This window comes from Curcuma longa, chromosome 3, assembly GCF_044706935.1.
Source record: "Curcuma longa cultivar G26 ecotype Majalengka, Jawa Barat chromosome 3, ITB_CL_G26_1.1, whole genome shotgun sequence".
NCBI classification, from domain to species: Eukaryota; Viridiplantae; Streptophyta; class Magnoliopsida; order Zingiberales; family Zingiberaceae; genus Curcuma; species Curcuma longa.
Genome location: NC_133863.1, coordinates 5,436,617 through 5,459,415, shown reverse-complemented (window position 1 = coordinate 5,459,415; position 22,799 = coordinate 5,436,617). Strand labels below are relative to the sequence as shown.

At 40.6% G+C, this 22,799-nt stretch overlaps 5 protein-coding genes, 1 non-coding gene and 1 pseudogene across 10 annotated transcripts; 6 read left to right on the top strand and 1 right to left on the bottom strand.

Annotated features, from left to right (window-relative positions):
• Nucleotides 1-381: 381 nt before the first annotated feature.
• Nucleotides 382-7,493, top strand: LOC141824634 (protein tesmin/TSO1-like CXC 5). 2 transcript variants are annotated; one of them, XM_074711957.1, is made up of 8 exons: nucleotides 382-828; nucleotides 1,982-2,095; nucleotides 2,929-3,106; nucleotides 4,366-4,722; nucleotides 5,042-5,127; nucleotides 5,236-5,330; nucleotides 6,450-6,845; nucleotides 7,032-7,493. In XM_074711957.1, the coding sequence occupies exons 1-8, from the start codon at nucleotides 611-613 to the stop codon at nucleotides 7,226-7,228; spliced, it is 1,641 nt and encodes a 546-aa protein (XP_074568058.1). In that variant the 5' UTR covers nucleotides 382-610; the 3' UTR covers nucleotides 7,229-7,493. The 2 variants fall into 2 exon arrangements, with proteins under 2 accessions (XP_074568058.1, XP_074568057.1); XM_074711956.1 differs by having other exon boundaries at nucleotides 7,026-7,493.
• Nucleotides 7,494-7,968: 475 nt separating this feature from the next.
• On the bottom strand, nucleotides 7,969-10,056 carry LOC141825025 (protein CURVATURE THYLAKOID 1C, chloroplastic). Of its 3 annotated transcripts, none has more exons than XM_074712388.1 (7): nucleotides 9,985-10,056; nucleotides 9,772-9,873; nucleotides 9,498-9,589; nucleotides 8,726-8,812; nucleotides 8,536-8,598; nucleotides 8,418-8,455; nucleotides 7,969-8,168 (listed from the first exon to the last, which is right to left on the bottom strand). In XM_074712388.1, the coding sequence occupies exons 2-7, from the start codon at nucleotides 9,869-9,871 to the stop codon at nucleotides 8,114-8,116; spliced, it is 435 nt and encodes a 144-aa protein (XP_074568489.1). In that variant the 5' UTR covers nucleotides 9,872-9,873; nucleotides 9,985-10,056; the 3' UTR covers nucleotides 7,969-8,113. The 3 variants fall into 3 exon arrangements, with proteins under 3 accessions (XP_074568489.1, XP_074568492.1, XP_074568491.1); XM_074712391.1 differs by having other exon boundaries at nucleotides 9,772-9,876; nucleotides 9,985-10,024; XM_074712390.1 differs by having other exon boundaries at nucleotides 9,772-9,875; nucleotides 9,991-10,020.
• A 522-nt stretch (nucleotides 10,057-10,578) lies between these two features.
• LOC141822684 (putative protein ABIL5) lies at nucleotides 10,579-11,948 on the top strand. 2 transcript variants are annotated; one of them, XM_074710015.1, is made up of 6 exons: nucleotides 10,579-10,701; nucleotides 10,772-10,854; nucleotides 10,939-11,086; nucleotides 11,216-11,315; nucleotides 11,550-11,641; nucleotides 11,733-11,948. In XM_074710015.1, exons 1-6 carry the CDS (start codon nucleotides 10,579-10,581, stop codon nucleotides 11,826-11,828), a joined length of 642 nt encoding a protein of 213 aa, XP_074566116.1. In that variant the 3' UTR covers nucleotides 11,829-11,948. The 2 variants fall into 2 exon arrangements, with proteins under 2 accessions (XP_074566116.1, XP_074566115.1); XM_074710014.1 differs by having other exon boundaries at nucleotides 11,547-11,641.
• Nucleotides 11,930-13,791, top strand: LOC141823137 (CBL-interacting protein kinase 19-like; annotated as a pseudogene).
• On the top strand, nucleotides 12,370-12,453 carry TRNAY-GUA (transfer RNA tyrosine (anticodon GUA)). Its single transcript is given in 2 exon segments — nucleotides 12,370-12,406; nucleotides 12,418-12,453. It is a non-coding gene; the product is annotated as a tRNA-Tyr (tRNA).
• A 98-nt stretch (nucleotides 13,792-13,889) lies between the features above and the next one.
• Nucleotides 13,890-19,105, top strand: LOC141824946 (trihelix transcription factor ENAP2-like). The gene is made up of 2 exons (XM_074712295.1): nucleotides 13,890-15,350; nucleotides 18,833-19,105. The coding sequence occupies exon 1, from the start codon at nucleotides 14,471-14,473 to the stop codon at nucleotides 15,338-15,340; it is 870 nt and encodes a 289-aa protein (XP_074568396.1). The 5' UTR covers nucleotides 13,890-14,470; the 3' UTR covers nucleotides 15,341-15,350; nucleotides 18,833-19,105.
• A 1,606-nt stretch (nucleotides 19,106-20,711) lies between these two features.
• On the top strand, nucleotides 20,712-21,692 carry LOC141825544 (dof zinc finger protein DOF1.5-like). Its single transcript, XM_074712923.1, has one exon. The coding sequence runs from the start codon at nucleotides 21,018-21,020 to the stop codon at nucleotides 21,486-21,488; it is 471 nt and encodes a 156-aa protein (XP_074569024.1). The 5' UTR covers nucleotides 20,712-21,017; the 3' UTR covers nucleotides 21,489-21,692.
• The last annotated feature ends 1,107 nt before the right edge of the window (nucleotides 21,693-22,799 follow it).

Genomic DNA, 22,799 nt, shown 5'->3' with positions numbered 1-22,799 from the left:
CTTGCCATTTGCCAGCGCAGGTGGGTCCCGCTTTGGTCGACGAAATTTAACTTGCAGGATAAAATGACGTGGCGATCGATTGTCTTTTTTTATAGCAAAGGTCATGGCTCGGATCCGACGGCAGCGAGGTCAACACCTCGAATCCTATGAATTTAGACCGCTCGATCTCTGCGGCTATCTGCGCCCGTACGATCTTTCCTTGCTTCGAGATCTGACCGTCCAATATTAGAATTTGATTTCAAAAGTAGAGAGGGAGAGAGAGAAGGAAAGAGAAAGGCATTCGCGTCTTCGTCGTCTCACTCGTGCTCCAAAGATTTCCAGCATCCGAACAATAAAAATCCCATCTTTATCTCCCTGCGATTCAGCCTACCCGGCCCGGCGCCGCCTCTGGCGGCGGATCTCCTCTTCTTGACTGTCTCTCCGACTCTGGAGAGCCCCGGAGACTAACTCCCCTCTTTGCCCCCTTTCCAGCTTTGGCTTCTTGGTCCAAGATGTGTTCGTTCGTTCGGACTCGGGGAGGGTTTTAGATACTTCACTAAGGAGTACAATTGGGAAGGAATTATTCGGAGGGCTTGACGAATTGATCCTCAGATCGGCGTTACGAACGCCAATGGAGCAAATTACTCAACCTACGTCCCCGTCGCCCGATGTCCCTCCTAGAAAACTCGTTCGCCAGCTGGATTTCACGGCCTCGGTCTATGGCGGAGGTTCCACTTCGGCGACAGTACCGGTGGCCATTGATCCGTCGCAGTCACAGCGGCTACCTCTGCACCCGTCGGCTTCTCTGCCCATGTCGCTTTCGTCAATTTCTTCGATTTCTGTAGCCACGTGAGTTTTACTTTATTTTGTTGTATTGATATTTGAATCATTTTCTTGATTTGATAACTTCTTCAAATTTTAGGTTATTTTCCTTTGCGTTAACTTTTCAAGCGTTTCGTAGTTTCTAGGTTTTTTTCTAGCTTCATACTTCACAGGACAGATGACTTTTGCCTTTTGCTTTGATTTTGCATCGTAATGAAAAATAAAATCTCACAGGCTCATTCTTTATTTTATTTTAAATTTTGGAAACGCAACTTTTGTTAATAGATGTTTAAAATGAATAGTTGCTTTATTTCACTTGGAAGTAAAGAAGTTCATGAAATATCACATCAAAAGGAGGAATATTTAGTAAAAGATCTGGGAATCTTTCATGAGAAACTCTTCCTATAATTATTGATTAAGTTACCTATAATAGACTATTTTGCCATAGGAGATAATTTCAATGCATGAGACTCCTACTTTAGGACTTATTTCTGAGTAATAGTGGACTGGGTTAATTTGTGTACGACAACCAAGTTGGTTAGATCCTTGAGCATTCTCTCACAGTGACCTTTGAAAACTCAGTAGGAATCTAAATTCTAAAGTCCTTGATTAAGATGATTGTTTACTCTCACAATGACCTTTGAAAGCTCACTACTAGGGTTCTAAACTCTAAAGTGATTGATTGAAATAAATTTTAATTTATTTTAATCTTTTTGTTTCAACCTTCTTGCTCTTGTGAAAGTCATAATTTCTGGCACTTAATTTTATTTTAATCTTCTATTTCTTCCCAATGGCAAAGTTCTCTTAGGCGTCACAATTTACTCTGAGAAATTCTGGTATCGTGGTTACATAGATATTTCTTATACTAAGGTTATGGATTGGTACCAAGAGTGAGTCTAGGCAAGCAGATCTAATTTTAACAGCCTACACTGTATCATTGAAAAATGACTCATTTAGTAAGATTATAAGAGCAAATTCCTAAACCAAAATATATCAATTGAACATCCAATGATCTATTTGCTATGAAATTTTAAAATTACATCAACTCTGGATACTTACCAATCACCATTCTTGTAAGGTTATCAGTGTTGAAGCTTTATCCATACATGATGTCTGCCTCTGTTATATTTTTAAATTTTAAAGACCACCCCTCTTATCATCTTATCACGGATCTCTGCAGAAAGCCACAATCACCCAAGTCAAGACAAGACACGCAACCAGTCTACAATACTAAAGATGGTACACCAACAAGAAAGAGGAATTGCAACTGCAAACATTCAAAATGCTTGAAACTGTAAGTTGAATTCTCATTGATATGCAAGTTCTGTCAAATTATTTCTTAATCAATTCTCATTGATATGAAAGTTCTGTCAAATTATTTATTAATCATGTTTGGGGCCTATAAAGCAATAAGTAAATGTGTCCTAACTATTTGTGGTCAGTTACATGGATCTTATCAGCCATTTGGCTATATGGAAGGTCACGTCATTTGGTAATTTTATGGTTATACGTGAAGCCTATGCTGTTAATATTACATGATTGCTTTACATTGAAGATCTGCTATTTGTTGGATGCTAATTCTTGGTTAGCATAATTATAATTATCTCCTTTTAGTGGTCCATACTCCATATTGCTATGCATATGTAGACAACATATGTCAAATGCCATAAGATTGTGTTTAGGAAGGACAGCAAGGGGCTATGAATTTTTTGGATCAGTTGTAAGCATTAACTGGAGCCAGCTTTTTTTTTTAAACTTCTTGCCAACGTCCTCATGAGGATTAGCTAAAGTAGTTAAAGCATCATCTTAGCTGGAGTTACCTCACTAGTCATATATGAGTGTGAAGATTTTAAAGGTCATATGTATTTTATCTTTGTTTTGTTTTTTTCACTTGTTTTGACTTGTGTTCTGTGTTAAGAAGTCTTCTGGAACTTTTGTTAAGTCACTTAAACAGTTAAAAGTGCCAGTTGCAGGAATATGCAAAAGTTAGTAGTTACATAGAAGAATCCTGGTTGTCATTCTTAGAGTTCAGCTTAATTTTGTAATTAATTGCTTGATCATATAATTATGGTCTAATATCTCTTTTCCAAATTTGTCATTGTTCATATTGTTCACTATTTCGTGTAGGTATTGTGAGTGTTTTGCATCTGGAGTTTATTGTGATGGCTGCAACTGTACAAACTGCTGTAACAATGTTGAGAATGAAACTGTTAGGCATGAGGCTGTTGAAGCTATTCTAGAGCGCAATCCTAATGCCTTTAGGCCTAAGATTGGTAATAGCCCATATGCACTTCGAGATAATAGGGTAAGTACTTCGATCTGTCGATTATTTCAGTTTAGATACTTCAACTGAGATGTTTTGAGGTTTGAAATCTTCATAAGTGATTGACCTTCTAGAGTTCTGGTAATGACCATGGAAATCTTTCTACATTCAGGCTATAATGTTATTAGTTCCTTTTGATTCAATTGTCAAATGTTTGTTTTATTCAATTGTTGTGCATTTCTCAACATTATGAAATAGTAAGTCAAAGGCCCAGCATGAATTTCTTTCCAACGCTAAATTTATCACAGGATGAGATGAAATGAAGACAAGAAAAGAGGTCAAAGAAGTGAATTGTAATATATAAACAAAGAACAGGAGAAAATCAAGGTGAAAAAGGAAGGTATGGTCTATGGACCGCCTTCTCTTTGTTGATCTCAGCTTGGACTCATATGCTTCACTTCATTAAAGTAGAGAAGAATATAATGGCCCATGCTTGTGTTAGATACTAAACTTCAATCATGCCACAATGACATTGCTCGTAGCCATCTCTCCCAATTATTTGTTAAAATAAAACTCCCTACTAAGAGGAGTAGAAATATGTACCATTTAGCCAAGGCACTGTACTAGTGAAAATTAAATCCATCTAATAATGAGCTTAATTGAGAGAGAGGGTAGAGAGTAATTTTTTTTCCCAGTGATCATCCAATTTTTGAATAAGGCTTCTATGATATCCTTGGTTATACTGCATCAGGAAAATAAATGAATCCTCTCATGTAGGTTTTCCACTGAGATTTGTTACTAGTTTGTGTATTTGTCCTATTCATGGGAGTTTCATTTTCCATTCAAATTCAATGGCAAAAGGAGACCATTTATTGTACAAATATTCCTCGATATTGCTTTCAGAAGATAATCAATTAGGGTTGACTGTGTAAGGGATTAAAGCGACTAAAGCAGTTTCTAGTTGATTACATAAAGAGAAATTTAATGGATTTTTTACTAGTAATGTAGCCATAAAGTTCAATGGAGGGATAGTATCCATGTCTAAATAACTGGGACTAACCTGCTTGATAATGATAGCATGCACATAATCATTGTCTTTTGAACTTTTACATACCTGACATGGTTTTCAATGAGCAAGAGACTGAGACAATCAAATAATGACACTAGTGTTTGGCTATCCTGTGTGATGATCACATTTTATTATAAGATTCATATTAGCTACAATTGTCATTCTGAGCAAAGAGTTTCTTTATCACTTGTTTGTCAAATACTAACATCATTAATATCATGATATATGATAGGATGAATCAGTAGAACCTCCTTTGGTAGGACGGCACAATAAAGGATGCCACTGTAAGAAGTCTGGGTGCCTCAAGAGATATTGTGAGTGTTTTCAAGCCAATATTCTCTGCTCCGATAATTGCAAATGTATGGATTGTAAGAACTTTGAGGGAAGTGGAGAGAGGAAAGCTCTATTTCGTGGTGATCATGGAAGTACACTTTACATGCAACAGACGACCAATGATAGACAAATTGAGGATATTAGTGCTCCCCTATTTCTTTCTCCTTCATCATCTAAGAAAAGGAAAAACCAGGACCGATTGTTTTCTACATCATCAAAGGATCAGCCCATTAAAAGTCTTGCACCCATGCCACAGGTAATTTTCTGATTTTGTAGACGGACCATATTGTTCTTTTACTTGGGTCAAATTAAAACTGGATTAAATAATGGGACAAAGTTTTAATATCCTCATTTTGTATGTATCCGTATGTTGTGGCCTGTACAAGGGTTAATATCAGTTTCTTTGTTGCAAGGGATCTGTGAACTTTGAATTTCCTCTTTTAAGCACTGAAAAAGAAATGAAACCATTATTATCACACTTATATTTGCCTTTAGCTTACTTGACAAATGAGTGCTGGAGAAGAGAATTTGTATGCTTGATGTTGATATCACTGAATCTATTTTCTACTTATCAGGCTAAGAGTTCTGCACAGGCGTATTCTTCTACTTCCATTCCTGTAGCTGCTGCTGTTCCAGTGGCATCAAATAAGGTTACTTATAGGTATAGAACTATTTTCCAATAGTATAAAGTTTTCTTTAATGTTGTCAATATAAATATTTTATTGTTGTATAATAACTTTTAAGATCTAGTTTTGATTTGCCATCCCAGGTCTCTTCTAGCAGATGTAATCCAACCAGAGCATGCTAGGGATCTGTGTAAGGTTTTGGTGGTGGTGTCTGAAGAGGTTGCCAAAAAGATAGCTGGTAAGATTGATGCTATACAGATAAAATCTTAGATAAGTAATCTAGTCCTGTAGTATAATTTTCCTGAAATTTTATAAATTTCATAGGATGTGTTAACTAATATGTTAAAATGAATTAACTTGGCAATCAACATAAGGATTCATTCATTTTGTTCTTCACAATCCTAACTCCTAATAATCTGGCCATTCATGTGCTTAATGCTTCTATTTACAGGGGTATTAGATCAACATAATTCTCTATTGGTCTCAACTTGCAACTTGTCTTTATTTCTTTTACAGATTTATGAAAAGCAAAGCCATTGTTTCCATTCCATGCATTCTCTTAATGTTTCTCCTGTCGTAAATTTACACTATGAAAATCCTTAACATAATGAAACTAAAGCAGGTCATATTTGAAATAAACTGGTGCAATAAAGTACATCAGTTCAGATCTAAAATTACAATTGTATTTGTCTCTACTCAGTCTAGAACAAAATCTTATTTATTCTTATTTCTACAATTCTCAATGCACCTTGTTTACTTTGCTCAATTTATGGGGCAAGGTTATTGTAAACTACAGCATATAGAAATGACCTCCCTATGATTCTATTCGTCAGAGGTTTAAAGCAATAATAGACCTTTTTCCTTGTATATTCTCTTTGCCAATTGAGACACGTGAATCTATCTTGCATCATGTAAAATGGTACCATAACCCAACCTCAATCACGGCATCAGATCTACCTTGTGTTTGTTTTCCTTCGCTCTCAATTAACTTCTCTTTCTAGTTGCAAAAGGGAGTGTTGGTTCATAATTCTATACAATACATAGGACGTGAAGTTAATTATCTCTTGTGAAAAAATTGAACTCTATAATAAATAAAGTTTTTTTTATTACCTTGAGATATATGTGGTTAATTATTCTGAATTCCATGAATATTAGATATTAAGCTACTTCTATTAGAAAATTTTGCTTTGGCTGTTTAGGTAGTTGACTAATTCCTATTTGGTCAGAAATTTATTTTGCTAACCATTGATGGTGATTCTGTTCTCTAAATATTTTTGTTTCGTGTGTTGAGAAGTGTGCAAATCATTAGCGTCTGAGTGGGTTGTTTTATTTATGCACTCTCCATCAACTTCTTCAGAGAGACAAGTTCAAGAGTCCACCGAGCAGGAAGGTCATGTTGAAAGTTTCCAACACTCAGATAATGACAGCGATACAAGACAGAAAGATTCAGCTACGCATAGCACTTTGGCAGATGAGTGTTCAAATGGAATTCCTATTAACACACCTATCACCAAAGAAACTGGGTCTGAATGTGGGGAAGCAGAAAAGGGAGGAAGGGTTATGTCTCCTGGAACATTAGCGCTATTGTGTGATGAGCAAGACATGATTTTTGCAACGTCTCAAGCTACTGCTAAAGATCCAAGATCTTCCAGCAACCAGAGTACATCAGAGGTTTATGCCGAGCAAGAGCGGGCTGTACTGATTGAGTTCAGAGAATATCTCCTTAAGTTAGTCACCTATGGACGAAGGAAAGGTAAACATCTAGAAAACAGTGATCTATGATTACCAGCAAAATGTGATCTGAGAAATACTTCCAATTGGTGAATCAGACTGTTTATTAATTATAATTTGGAAGTTTGCCATGTCTAATGAAGGGTTAGCATATTTTATTTTTGCTATACCAACATTGTAACTAGTACTTTCATTTGACTAGTTGCAGAAGAGAAATACACATCTTTGTCTTCTCAGTATGAAAAGCCTTGCCATATGGAATCGGCTCGCAATGGCATTGCTACAGCTTCAGTTCCAGTAACTGTGGAGATTGCTCAGACAAGAAAAGCAGGTCTTCCTTATTCTAAATATTCACCAGTTGGATCGCAAATCATAGGAAATGGAGACATAAAAGCTGAGATGTAATCAATTAGGCAAAGCTAAACAATGCATTTCTCAGAGGTCATAACTGAATCCTGTAATTTTAATGCAGCAGATACGTGCTGTTAGAAGCTTATATTTGGTTGATTAGGTAGATTTCAATGTTTATTCTACATAGTATATTTATCCATTTTTAGCATCAGCTGTGGCATACCTGCCCAATTGTATCTTCTCCATAGAAAAGATATAGGCTTCTCTCATTTGATCATTTAGTTGTTGAATATTGATCAGTGTTCCTCTATTTAGTAATTGAGCCATGGAACTGGATGGTTTGACTCTAGCAATGTACCAAACCCATTGTTTTGGTTGATATAAGATTTTATAAGTTTTTTTTTGTTGTATATTAATATGTGATGATTCTAATAGCAGATAAATGCATGCCTCATGGAACAAAATTTAGGTGTGGATCTTGAAAAATAGATGCCCTTGACGTGAAAATGAAAGTTGATATTGAAGATAAAAGGGGCACACTGAGAATTGAAGGAGTGCATCAGGACAGTGATGCAATTACTGGCATCTATAGAATTGTTAAATTTTGATCACGAATTACAGATTCAATGAGATGTATGTTGTGCTGAAGTCAAAAAAGAAAAAACCCAGTATTTATTCATAATGAAAAAGAAAAAAAGTTGGGTCATGAAGTAGAACTTTCACAGAGTTTTTTTGTTTTATTTATTTACATTTTGAGTTAGCAGCAAGTGTACTTGTTGATGGATTCTGAGTCATTTATTTATAAAATTCACATCAATATTACATGCTTATTCTGGTTTTTCAGTACACGATATCTCGTTTGGATTACAGACTGAGATTACAGAAATATGTACATTCTTAAATCCGCTTTAAATTGCAGCAGATGTCTTTTGCAGCCTCTCACTTGCCAAGAACACTTGAAACAGCATCCTTAACAATTTTTGAAAATTCTTCCCTGAACAAGATCAATGCAACAAATGAGCAATGTAAGAAGATGAATCACAGTAACTCAAAAGATTTGCCAGCAAGAAGCGATAGAAATAGAAGTTATATCTCTTGGTCAATCTTGCTCAAGCAACTAGTTTGCAAAGTTTTCTTCAAGTAGCCCTAGAATTGCTTCAGCTGTTTATCATTTTTTACTTAGGATTTTCACTTGGGGATTCTTTAACCAAGGAGTTAAAATCATGGTTGGAAACCTTCTCACCTGTCCGGTCTAAACACTAGGTAGCGATAGATGAACCACTGTAAACATGGGAAGAATCGAAATGGTTAGACAATTTTCAAGAAGCCAAAGTTTGCAGACCACTCGAATGCAGACTTACCCAGGTAAATAGTAGTCCTATGAATTCGAAGACGGTTGGTACCAGTGGAAGCTTGTCGATAGCCTGCATGATTACTAGTCCAGATTAAAGAAAGAAACATCATCCAAGAGGGGCACACTAACTACCACAGAAGGTATGGAAAACCTCTTAGAATATTGTTCTAACTAAAACATGATTTAGGTGCAGTCACCTCAATAAGATGACTAGAGGCCCAAACTGCAACAATTGCTGCAAATCCAAGACCAGCAACGCCAATCAGATTTTCCGAGCTGCTCCACTGAGTCAAGGAATCAGCAGGTTTTAGTTCAGAAAGCAACAACAACAGAGCCATAGATATATTAATCACCATATGAATCTAATTCATTTTTGTAATAGACTAATTTCCAAAGCCTCTTATTCTTTGATATTGTACATAGAAGCAAGCCCCAATGCAGCAAAAGTAGGCAACAACTTCCACCATACAAAGCCATTTGGGCAATGAGGAACTAAACTATAGTTGTTTGCCCTTTTTTGCATTGTTAGTGTAAAATTTCTCATATCTTCATTCGTTTTGGCAGTTCTGAGGAGCTAACCTTCATGTGTGACGCAGAGTGAAGGTGAATTTTCCCTTTCTATTGCTTATACGAAAGGGCTTATACAGGTTTCAGCATTGCCAAGGTAAGGGAACATAGATATACTGAACAGTAGAGCATAATTAGTTGATTTCCAGAAAATGCAGTAATGACCAGTACATCTATATTTCCTTGCTTTGACGTTTGTTTGTGAAGAGGATTCATGAAAAACTGGTTTCTGAACCATAGATATATAGAGAGAATATCTGCAGAGTCCATATAGGCATGGATCATGTTCATTTTAGTTAGCATCATGCTGTGCCTTTGCAATCCTGCTTAGGATGTTATGGACAAAGATAAAAGGTATCATAATTAGCTCAGATGCGTCTACAAATTGAAACTGTGACTCACAGCATCTTGGAAAGATTTCACAATGCTTCCATCAGAAGTGTCAGAGTTATCTCCCACAGCCTTGGCAACAACAGACATGCACCTCCCTCCACCTAATAGGAATTAAATCAAACACCAGGGAAGCCAATTACTGCAATAAAGATTCTCAATAACCCAGATTGCTGCTTGTTAGCTACTACTGAGCAAATGAATTACTTTGCTTCTAAGAGACATCTTTGAGAAATAACCAATTTCAAACCATGCGCACTCGGAGAAGAAGCAAGGAGTCGAGTACCAGTGAACGTAGGGGCTGGAAATCTTCGAGTAATTGCAGAAAGGGGACGAGTTGGAACCAGAAATATAGATGGCGGCGTCAGGGCATAAGCAAAAGCCATTACTTCTCCACAAGCGAGATATGAAAAGGATCAGTGTTAATTTAGCAGTTTGAGCAGAGTTGAGGAAGTGAAATTTATGAGAGATTGGTGGAAAAGATGGCTTGAATTGGTACCTAGCTCGTCTCGGAGATCGTCGGGGTTGAGTTTTAGCAGCTCGAGAGCTTTTTTGTGCCTTGTCTTTTCTAGTGGCGAAATCTAGCTCCTTTATCCGAAATATTGCAGATTGCACCCTACGTTTTTAGAGAATCTAGTTCACGTGAGCCGTGTTCTGGTGTCGGATGAAATTATTCCTTCTTCGTACTTTGGTATTCTTAATCTCAATTTACAGAACATTGACGGCTCTTCACGATCACGAGATAGAGCTGCTATATATGCAGCAAGTGACAGCCATGAGTGGCACGAGAACGATATCAGTCTGCACATGCGCCAGTGGACCTAACTTCGATTTCAGTTGTGATGTCTAACTACTGTCTAATTACTGCATGATGATTCGATAGCTAAAGGTAGAATTTCATCCGTCACCATTGCTGTATTACTGTGAGCTTTTAACAAAGTGCTCCTTGTCTCCAGCTTCATTTAAGGCTATAGTGCTCACGGGACTCTACACTTTTTGTCGTCTTCTTCTCTTCCTCCATCTCGTGTCTGCCTCGACTCTCAAAGCACTCAATCCTCACCCAGACTCTGTTCTTCCACCTCTGTGCACATCTATGGAGGAAGGCAAAGATGTGGAGCACGCAACAGCCGGCTCCGTAATGCCATTGCCTAAATCTCCGTCCACACAATATGAAGCGAATGAGAGAGAGGAGGAGGGCTTCCACAACGCTTTGCTGGTCTTGCAACATCTCTATTTTTCCCCCTGCTAAAGTAATTATTTCTTCTGCTACTCATTTCTCGTTGCAGGAGCTGAAGGACCTGCGGTCTCAGCTTCACCATGCAGCAGAACATTGTGAGCGTGCATTTTCCATAGCCCAGCAGAAGAAGATGTGAGCTGTTTCTTCTTCCTTTTTTTCTTTTCCCTGTATCAACAAACAATTTCGAGACGATGATGTGCATTAGTGTAAAATTAGGATTTTGGAGGGGACAAAGAGCTACATATGTGAAGCAGTTGTGGCAATAGTCGACCATTTAGGCACTGTCTCATCCAAACTCGAGCAGAGTCTCCTTGCAAATGCTGTGGTTAAGCAGACTGAACAACGAATTGGTTGCTTGAAGCAGGTGAAGAAGTTTCTTCAATGGCAGACATTAATTTTTAACACAATATATATACAACGATGGTGCCATTAACGCAAATGATATAATATTCTTATAGCTTATTAGAAACTGGAATTTCAAACTTTTATGCAGAGAATCCTTGCTGGTCAAGAATATGCCATGCGTCTTGAGATGTGTAGCATGCAACCGAACATCAAATTCCCTCGACACCATCAGCATTATGTATCACCAGGTACATGTTTGCTCGATCTTCCATTACTAGATTCTTCATGCAACGCTTAAAAATTGCAGAACATTTGATGTATGTATGATCTACCAAGAATGAAAAGGATGCCCTTTCAGTTTCGTTTACAGACTACTTAATCTAATGACATGAACAGATTTCTACTCAGTTAATTCCTGAACAAGAATTTTCGACTTATCCTAAAATCTTCGATGCTTCTGAGCACACATGATTCCTCAGCAGGAGCAGATTTTGCTAAGGCAATCCCAGTTCTTGATGATCCATCCCTTCGCTCAAAACCTAGCAAACCTTCATCATGCAGATGCAAGACTGAGGCAAGAACCTAACCGATTGTCAAAATCTTCTTTTAGACGATAAAGATATTCTCCATTTCTTTTGAAGGGTTATATATTTGAATACCTGCAGGATCTGCATGTGCTGGCCGGTGTCTATCAAAAGAAGAAGCCAAAGCAAGCGAACAACTTCTTGTCATTTTTAGGAGTGAGTAAAAGAAAGATATAGGAATTATTTTGTTGGTAAGTAGCAAATCACTTCACTGCGTGCCTATTTGTTCATTGTACGTAGCTACTTGGTGAACATCTGCTGAATGTATTTTCTAAGTGATGGATGGTGAATTCATTAGCATGCAAAGAGAAATCAAGTTTTCATATAAAGAAAAGCTGATGCTGATCACTTTTCTTATATATATGCTGAAGTTCTTGTCTATTACCATATGCTTGAGGCAACTATATTTGAGGTAATTAAATTGAATAATCAGTCCTATGGGAGTGCAGAGGAGCCCTTTGTTTGCTAGGGTTGGTGATGTTTCGATAATCTTGTGCTTGACAATCTCATACTTGAAGAAGACGATCATTCTGAGATAGTGTTTAAGTATTTTCAAAAAATTTAAAGAAGAGAAAACAAATTGGAAGGATTTTGTAAAAATGGAGAGGAAAGAAGAAGAAATAGAGCTCTTGAAATTCTATCTGCAAATTTAGAACATGAAATTATAAAAATATAATATTATATAACTAATTAAATATTTAGATGTAAAATAAGCAAACCGACCTTAGCTCAGTTGGTAGAGCGGAGGACTGTAGTGTGGCAGATAATCCTTAGGTCGCTGGTTCGAATCCGGCAGGTCGGATTTTAATTTTTTGTGAAAAAAATAAAAAAGACGTAAAACTGACGAAAATTTCTAACATTAATCGTATTGTTTTGAAGTTGTCGATTTGTTTAAAATTTGAATTAAAAAATTTGAATAAAAAAATGTTTTAAGTGATTACGACATGTATTAATATTATAAAATAAATCTCTCAATAAATGTTCTTAAAGTTCTGGTAATAAGATATTTAAAGTTAAGCTCGTTTATCGTGGTGTAATTGGTCATCACATCCTTCTTACATTTAAGATCGTCGGTTCGAGTCCGGACGACGCCATTGTTTTTCTCCATTTTATTATTTATAATTTATCGAGCTACATGAGCTAATATCGGACTATTAATGGTCCATCTTTTTGTTTTATCGTGTGATCATTCTTGCACATATGTCGAACATTCCATCCATGAAAATGAATTATTTCCCATTAATAAATCATTTACTTTTATTTTTGTAAATAATTTAGATATTCTTTTCTCCTACTTCGAGGTCATGGCCACCAAGACCACGATCTACTTCGTCATGGAGTACGTCCGTGGCGGGGAGCTTTTCTCCCGCGTCTCCAAGGGCCGGCTCCGCGAGGACGCCGCCCGCCGATGCTTCCAGCAGCTCGTCTCCGCCGTCGCCTTTTGCCACGCTCGCGGCGTCTTCCACCGCGACTTGAAGCCAGAGAACCTGCTCGTCGACGAGAATGGCGACCTCAAGGTCTCCGACTTCGGACTCTCCGCGGTCGCGGAGCAGAGCCGCGGCGGGGACGGCCTGCTCCACACCTTCTGCGGCACGCCGGCGTACGTGGCTCCGGAAGTGCTCTCGAGAAGGGGCTACGACGGAGCCAAGGTCGACATTTGGTCCTGCGGCGTCATCCTCTTCGTCTTGACCGCCGGCCGCCTCCCGTTCGGCGATTGCGGCATTGTGTCCATGTACCGAAAGACCTACCGGCTCCTCCACCGCCTCCTGGACACCAATCCCCGAACCCGGATCACCATTCCGGAGATCATGGAGGACAATTGGTTCAAGAAGGGTTTCCGCCATGTCCAATTCTACACGGAGGACGACCAATTGCATACCCTAGAAGACGCTTCCCAAATGTGCAATGATGGAGCCCAGGGCGATGCGGCATCCCTCTGGGAAACCGAATCCGATTGTTCCGTCATCTCTTGCCCCTCGTCACTGTCGGAGGAGAAGAGGAAGAGGCCCCGGACGTCGAGGCCTGGCCGCCGACTCTCAATGCGTTCGATATCATTTCCTTCTCGAGGGGGTTCGACCTCTCGGGGTTGTTCATCAACTCAGACCTAAATAATGCAAAATTAAAAAGAAAATATAAATAAGAAAAAAAAATAAAATTATAATATAAAAGGGAATCCAATCCAAAGAGGAGATAGGGACAGCACCTGGTGGTCCTCATCTTCCTCTCGCTGCCCTCTCCCTCTCTCTTTGCTAGTCTCTCGCTTCTGCGGTGACGCCTTTCCCTTCCTTCCAAGCCGACGGCGACCCGTTCCTACCCGACAAACTTACCCACCTCATCGATTCCTCCTTCTCACTCATCCGCTCCTTCGGCCTTCCCGCTTCCCTATCTTCCCGTAAAATTCTCATTCGTCACCGGCTGTCCCCGGTGCCCCGCGCCATCCTCTCCTCGACCTAACCACCAATAAATTCACTCCCGTCCCTCGTCCCGCCTTCCCCGTCAACCCGCAACGCGCCCACTGAACCAACGGCGGTGATGCGTCGTCGGCCCCATGGACCCCGCCATTTCGCACCCCAATCAGCGCGAGAACGTCGGCGCACGCGTCTACCGGCGACTTCCGCTCTCGTGCTCTTCACGTGCCTCCCTTCCCTCGCCAGCCGGCGCCCCTCCCTTCCTCGCCGCTCCCCCCACCTTCTTTTATTCCTCTCTTTCTCTCTCTTTCCGTCGACAACACGGCAACCGAATAAGACGTGCAAAGCTCAAAGAGAGAGAAGCGATTGAATCGGAGACGGATCCCTGGGAGTTTGCGTTAGATCGATCTGATGGAGAGGAAGGAAGGGGGGCCGTATCGGCCGCCGAACCCGGCCTTACCCTACCGGGAGGATTGCTGGAGCGAGGGGGAGACGTCGGCGCTGGTGTACGCCTGGGGCGACCGCTACCTTGACCTCAACCGCGGTAACCTCCGCCAGAAGCACTGGCAGGAGGTCGCCGATGCCGTCAACTCTCGCCGCGGAGCCGCCGGACGCCGCCCGCCTCGCACCGACGTCCAGTGCAAGAACCGCATCGATACCCTCAAGAAAAAGTACAAGATCGAGAAGGGCAGGATCGCATCCGGCTCGGTTGTGGCCGTCAGCCAGTGGCCTTTCTTCTCACGCCTTGATACCCTCATCGGATCGTCCGTCGCCGCGGTCCCCACTGCACACTCGGTGAAGAAGCGCGCTTTGTCGCCCCCTCTCGCTTTGGCGCTCCCATACCACCGAAAGGGCGCGCCTTTGCCTGTCGCGACATCCTTACTGCCGTTAGATTTGAAGGAAAAGCGCCCAACAGCCACCGCCCTTGCTGTCGATGACTCGATCTTCTGGCGGGCGGCTGCGGCGGCGGCAGCGGCAGAGGAGGATGATGAGGAGGAGGAAGAGGAAGAGGAAGCGGAGGAGGGTGTTGGGTCGCCATCCGGGTCTTCAGAAAGAAGATGCAAGAGGGCTTTGGAGAGGGAGGGGAACGAGATCCGTGAGCTTGCTAGGGCGATAGAGAGATTTTCTGATATATACGAGAGTGTTGAGGTGGCGAAGCAGCAGCAGATGATGGAAATGGAGAAGCAGCGAATGGAGTTCGACAAGGAGCTAGAGTTCCAGCGTATGCAGATGTTTGTGGATTTACAAGTTCAGCTGGCCAAGATTAAGCGCACCAAGTGATCTGATACTGGTAAGCCAAAATCGCACTTTTCTTTATGTGGCTTTTAAATGCCTTTATTATTGATAGTACCAATGAAGAACATATTACCTCCATTCCAATTAAGTTATTTCCCTTCTATTTTTTTTACATTTAAATGTGTTGCGCTGCGGATAAGATTGATGTTGATATGTTATGAAAGGGAGACAATTTGATGCATACCAAGGTGTTCATGCTGCGAAATATGCTTTTAGGAAAGTGTTTGATAATTTAGAGAGCACGAGCTTAAATCAATTATCAATATTTTAACTTGATATCTTATTTAGTTGTATTTAACTAATGGATCCTGGAAAAATTGTCATCTCATCTGTTACATGGGGTTTTAATCCCACTGTCGTAGATTTTAGAAACCTACAAAATCACATAACATGAGTTTGTTTATTTTCCAACAAATGGTCTGGAATCAAAACTATCATACAAAATGAAGGCTGACTGTATTGGAAAAGCACATGATGGCTAGCTTTTACCTTGGTTCCCATAAGCCGATTATGGTAATCACACTTTTAAGTCTCTTTTTTTAGTATCAACTATTAAGCAATAAGTTCAATTTTGTTTGTTGTATAATATGCATTACCAGTTTTTCTTTATCAGTGATAATCACACTTTTAAGTTATTTTGTGCAAGGCTACAACTATTTTGGGATAAGAAGAAAACTCTGAAACATATAGGTGTTGGAGAAATCATGATTCCTTGGTTAAACAAAGACACTGTCATGTTTAGTGCTCTCTGACCCATTTGAGACTGGTGTGACCATGTGAATGATAGGTTAATGAGATTTTTAATTGCAAGTGTGGCAGCGGCATGGCTAAATCCTTGTTTGAGTTTCAGTTGCGATGGCACTATGTCCTTAGTTATCTTTCCAGGGACCTAAATTGATGCTTGTTGTGCCTTGGGCATGACCAAAACAACCAAAATGAACACAATTTGTTCTCCGAACAGACAACATAGACAATCAATGAGACAGTTAAATGGAATCAAATGAACACTGAAAGCAGATGATTTGCACACTTTCTATTAAGGCAATTTCAAATTACAGTGCTTGATAGGGTTTGCATTGCACACTACCTGCATGATTCTATCTAATGAACAAAACCCTCTTTAGGACATAAATAAAGGTAACAACACCGTTGGCAACCCATGACATCCTTGGGCACCAGATTCCAAATTTTGAATTCAAAGACCAAAAACTAAAAATCATTATCAAATTGGTGAAACTATCCACCAGGACAATCATTGCCACCTGAAGTCTGCTTGTTCACTTGGTTGAAACATCTGCCCACACATTGCATGCACAGTGACCTAGTTGCGGGTGGCGTGACATGGTAGCATGTGGCAAAGTTGTATGTCTATTTCAGTGCGTGGATTGCCCATGCAGTTTATCTTCTGTGTGTACTCCTGTCTGCACTCTATTCTCTGCACACAATCTTCATTGCACTGCAGCCTGCCTATGTGCAATATCTTGCCCATGGTCTATCCACCACTCCCATGGCTACTTGCCACAAGCCACAAGCCACAACTCATTTCTGTGCTGTAGCCTTGCTGTGCCCACCAGACTTTGCTTGATTTTCCCTACTGTACAGGAAACTCATATCCACCCACTGCAAGGCAGTTGAGCAACTTGCTTGGCCTTCTCAAATTGAGGATTTGGAAGCGTCATAGAAGGCATCTAAAGTCTACATGTTTGGTAACAACATGATTGCTATGTTAATGTTATTCTCACCATATGTTTACGGATTAACCAAAATGAAGTGAGGGATATCTAGCTATTGTTATTAAGATTGGTTTAATGATATTGAGAATGAGGTCTCTAGGTCTTTACTGGTTGCTCATCTGTGCTTGATTTTCCCTTTTAAATGTTAAGCATAAAGGCGCATAAATTATAACCAAGGTAGGTTAAGAAAGTGTTTCTTATTTACCTTTAAAACCAGATACTTGGTACGATGACAACATGATTATTCACCATCATTTTGATGGCTGGAATAAGATCCATGCCCGTGATCCGAATAGTTAGAACTCATGGGTTCTAGTTTTTGGTTAGACTTAAAAGAAAGAACATCTGAGATACCTTATCTTTATGAATAAGGATGTTGGTTAAAAAATTTTGTCAAAGATTCAAGTCTCATATGTATATCATTGATTAAGTTAGTTGGATCACTAAAAGCATCATCTGTCTTCTCAGAGGGGTTAGCCTTGACCTTGGTTTTTTTTCCCAGTGTCTTGTTTCATCATGCCCTGCCCGTGTGGCAAATTCTCAGTTGAAAATAACCGACGGAGCCTTTCTAGATTGCCAATATTAACTGTGTTCATGCTTGAGATCGTCTCTAGATGAGTCACCGGACTCCTGGCTTCTGTGTCGACGGAGTAGTACAAATCCCACGATCTGCTGAAGAATAGGATAGCCCTATAGAGCTCCAAAGAAAAAGAAGAGTTAGAATGGAGACCAGGAGTGCCTTGGCTCTGCTACTCCGACGTCCAAATCAATCTGTCGGTTGGAGATGAGGAAGAAGAAGGTGGAAAAATGGATTGTGTAGGTATGCGTACTTGCGCCCGTGAAAAGCGAAGTTTATACAAGGAGTCAGAGGACGTCACATCGACGATAAGAGAAATATTTCATCATTGCAGTAGTTAAGGGACTTGTTGCCCATGCCTGACATAGTACATGACCATGCTGTATTAATAGGATAGGTGATCTACCATTGAGTGCTTTATCGTTTCACGTGTCATTTAGGTGACGGTCGGGTGTGCGAACTCGGTGAAACTGAGCTGATTGAGGAGTCAGCGGCTAAGCGGAGTCGAACACCGAGAGAAGTCGGGCACGGAGTGGAGTCGGAGTCGGTCAGTCTTGGGGTCGGACTCTAGGAGGAGTCAGGCACTCAGCAGAGTTGGAGTCGGTCGATCTTGGGGTCAGGCACTGGGAGGAGTCGAGCACTGAAAGGAGTCTGGCATCCAAGTCAGAGTCAGTCGGTCTTGAGGTTGGGTATTGCATCCGACTTGTCACCTTCAATTGGACAAGATTTTGACTTTCTTGATCGAAGTATATCAACCCATAACAAACCGCATGGTCCACTATGTATTCCCTAGATATCTGGATAGACGGCAAAAGAACATGGAGATTACCTATTGCAGGACTATGGTAGTTTGATAATCTTTTAGTCTCTGTAGCATGTTATCCTGTGTTTGTGTGTATGTACATCGCCCATGTCATGATATGGTCTGTCATTGCAGTTATTTATGAATTCTCTTGGACTTGTGATACTACATTAATCAAAAAGAAAAGAGAAAAAAAAAACTATCGTGGCAAACATTGTTATCTCAAAGAGGAAAATACAAGAAACTTGATAAATGAATAGCAAATGATAAAATATTTTACATGTGATTCTAGTCATTACTTTTCTGTTGTATGTGACTGATATTGAAATAGTGTTGTGATACTTGCTTATTCTGCTCTGCTGCAGGTGGTTTACATGTAGAAATAACTCAATTAATTACGTCACTACTTGGATGCATGTTCAGTACAATCTATCCATCCTCGTCCGAGTGGAGGTGTTTCTGTTTTTATTTTATTTTAATTTTTGTTCGGCATCATCAGAGACATCGAATTATAAGATATCTGTAGTTGGTTTGGTAATTTAACTTGAGACAGATGGTTGTATGCACCCAGTAGAAGTAACTTTTCCTCCTTGTTAAACATAATTAGCTAGCTGAACTAGATACTGTGTCTCATGAAAGCTCAATATTATGTTTGTGTTGCCTAACTTTTGTCCACTGTGATACTAACAACAATTAAGGGGAAACAAACGGCAATTAGGATATAACATCATCCATTCGTTACTCAATAAGTTCAAGGTTGAATCACTACAACACTTCGTAGGTTCCAGTGCAACAGCCAGCCATGGTTACCAGTACTAAGTATACAATATAGAAACAGGCCTTAGCTACTAAGATAAAATCATCAATAAGTTAAACTTGACGTGTTATCAAAATTGGCCGACTAAGCCCGGCTTCTCAGATATGAAAGGTGAAGAACGCCTTCAACTTTTTAAGGCGAAATGTGTGATGGAATGAGCCATTTCCATGAAGCGAGTTCCTCCAAGTGAACCCTAACCAGATACACTTAGCGATGCCGCCACTTAAAAAAATAATAAATCTCAGTCAGTCTCATGAACTCAATCTCTGGGGATGGCCGGCTCAGTCCCACGGAAGTTTCTCCTACCGACCACCAGGATAAATCAGGAAGTGCATACGATGACCAATCCAGATGCCCAACATCTTGTGATTGCGTTTTCCATTTAAAAGAAAATTCTTGCAAAGCAATGCCGCCACTTAAAAATATGGAAAAGTGGACATTTGATTGAAGCGGCACTCTCTCTGACTTAGTCAATGTGAATCTTATCCACTTGGCTCTATACGTCGATAGTTCAGATTAGTTGAAAGTAGGAACATACCAAAAGGTATATATATTTTTGATAATCTAAGTTACAATTTGATTAATTTTGAAAATGATTTATAAATCTGACAATATGTATGGCTCGGTGTTCAACAATTAATATTTTAAAATTTTCATTCCATTCAAAAAAATTATCTTATAGTGCGTCATAAATGAGGCAGAACTATTGATGTTTGGATAAATCATTGAGTACTTTGCCTCTTCACTATTGCTTGGGGCAAGAATGTATCTTTTGATGTTTAGGTTGTTGTGGATGAAAACAAGACAACTCATGATTAAGCTGTGATATTTGATTTAAGTACTTGACACTAGACCCAAGGACGGGCTAGGTGCGAATCGGACTTGACCCGGACTCATTACCGAGTCAATTGGTCGGTCATCTGTTGCCCTGGTTACACGGGCATGAACCATAATCGACTCGACCCCTGTAATTTTGTATTCTATTTTTTGTTCTCTAAATTTTGTTTTTTCTTTGTCAGTTCTAAATTTATTTTTTTCCTATTCTTTCCCTCGAATTTCCTTTCCCTCACCTTTCTTTAAGATTTTTTTTTCATCAAGTCGTTGCGAACCACCAACCATCGTGAATCAAATCATTAATCAATCTTAGACGATTAAAATTAAAAATTAATCTTCCACAAACTATTGAATTGATGGTTCTGAACCGGCAATTTTATTGCCAAACCAATGATTTTGAACCATTAAATCGACGATTTCGAACCATGATCACACCCCTTCCTTCACCTAGCAATCAATCATGCATTCATTCCATGGAACAAACACACCAAGACAACGATTTTGGATCCATCTTGATGCAAAAGGAATGAATCTTTGTGAACCAGATACCAATATCTGATGCCAATTTCAAGTTTTTTTTTTTAAAAAAAAAAATTACCTTGAAATATTTTCAACAAATTAAAACAACTCCACTTGTCAATCTACGCGTTCAGAGAAATAAGGAAAATTTGGTGGAAATACCAGCTCAGCCATGGAAGCTTCTTGATTGATTAAAGTTTTCTTCGTCAAACAAAGCAAAGGTTATTTGTTTGTATTATTATTAATAATATTTTAAATTGTTAAGGAGATTGATTTGGTCATAGCCTTCCTTATATTGTGTCTCTTCTGCTATCTTCCTTCGACTTCATATCTCCTTGTTCTTATCATCTTATTCCAATTGTCATTTCAACAAACACCTGATGCTCCTCTCCCTGCCGCACGGGCACAAGATGGCGGAGGAGGCGGGCTCGAGTTTCAAGCTTTTCGGGACCGTGATCCAGAAGGCGGACGGGCAAGACTACAAGGAGGAGGTGGAGGCGCCAGGGCGGATGGCGGCGGAGGAAGCAAGGGCCGCTGCGGCAGCGGCGCTGCCGTGCCCGAGGTGCGATAGCAGCGACACAAAGTTCTGCTACTTCAACAACTACAGCGTCAACCAGCCGCGCCACTTCTGCAGGGCCTGCCACCGCTACTGGACCGCCGGAGGCACCCTCCGCAACGTTCTCGTCGGCGCCGGACGACGGAGGGGCCGCCCTGCGCCCCGCGGAAGAGCCACCGCCGCAGCCGCCTGCGGAGGCAGAGGCGTTCTGGACGACACGTCGCCTGCCGGGTGCTTGGACGGGGCGGCGGAGGAGCGCTGGGCGTGTGAGGCCGCATCCGCCGGCGAGGATTGATCGACGGGACGACGGGGGACAGCGTTGACTTTGGAAGCTACCTGTTGGGAACTCTCAATTTCGCTGCACCACAAAAAAATAAAAAAGAAACTAAATTCCTTAATTAAGTCGTAAATGTGTACAGTTCGCGATGAATAATTAGAATTTAGGAGAATTAATCTTGAATTTATCATCTCGAACAGTCGGCAGAAACTAAATACATGCATAATGCATCCATAAGAGCATCCGCAACGCGCTGTTAATCGCGCGTTAACAGCGGACGTGGAGCATAAGAGCATCTGCAACGCGCTGTTAATCGCGCGTTAACAGCGGACGTGGAGGAGCGAGGAAAAGACGTGGAGGAGTGAGGGAAGAGCGAGAGAGGAGTGAGGTATTTAACGCGTTCAGAGTTCTGAACGCGTTAATCGGTGGGCCATAATTTTTATTTTAGTTTTTTAATGTTAACGCCAATCGTCAAACGTCAAACCTAAGTGGTGGTCAACCACGTGGTCGATCACCATATAGTGGTCGACCACTGGTCGACCACCACTGCCAACCACGTGGCAGTGGACCCGACCATGCGCATTAACGCTGCGATTAACGCCAGCTGCTCTAAGACTCGACACCTCATTCTTTCTTTCTTCTTCCGCCATCAAATATTTTAATACTACATAAGATAATAATGAAACCGATTTAAGTTTAGTTCCGGGGATTAATCTTATATCCAACATGATGCGGGGATGTCATGGTCAATGTTCTGGCCGGATGTCGTGGACAGTCAACCTATTAGTCAATGATCTGTCATCTTATACACTGTCGCTCCCACCGATGAAGGGACCTAAGGGCCAGTTTACTTGACAGAGTGGATGATGGATGGATGAAACAAACCTAGGGATAAGGAAAGGGAAGGGAAAGTGAATAAAATCCATCCTTTCCCTGATCCGTAAAGCCTTGTTTACCCTGATGAAGGAAAGGAAATAAAATAGTCTAAAATACCCTTCTTCCTCCTCGCTCCTCGCGTCGAAGCCGCTCCTCGCTCCTCGCGTCGAAGCCGAAAGAGGCGGCGGCGCGCGCACAGATTCCTCCAACTCTACTTCTTCCTCAAACTCCAAGTTCTCTTCTTGGCAATAAAGATGATCGAAGAGAGACAAAAGAGCCATTTGTGTTCCACCAAATGGGATAGCCGATGAGCAAGCGCCGGATTCATCATACAAAAAATCCAAAGTAGAAGAGCCCAAAACAAATAAAGCGAACACGAGTCGTCTTCTTCATCCTCCCTTTTCCTCTGCTCTCTCTCCCTTTCCTTTCGTCTCCTCTCCTCTCCTTTCCTTG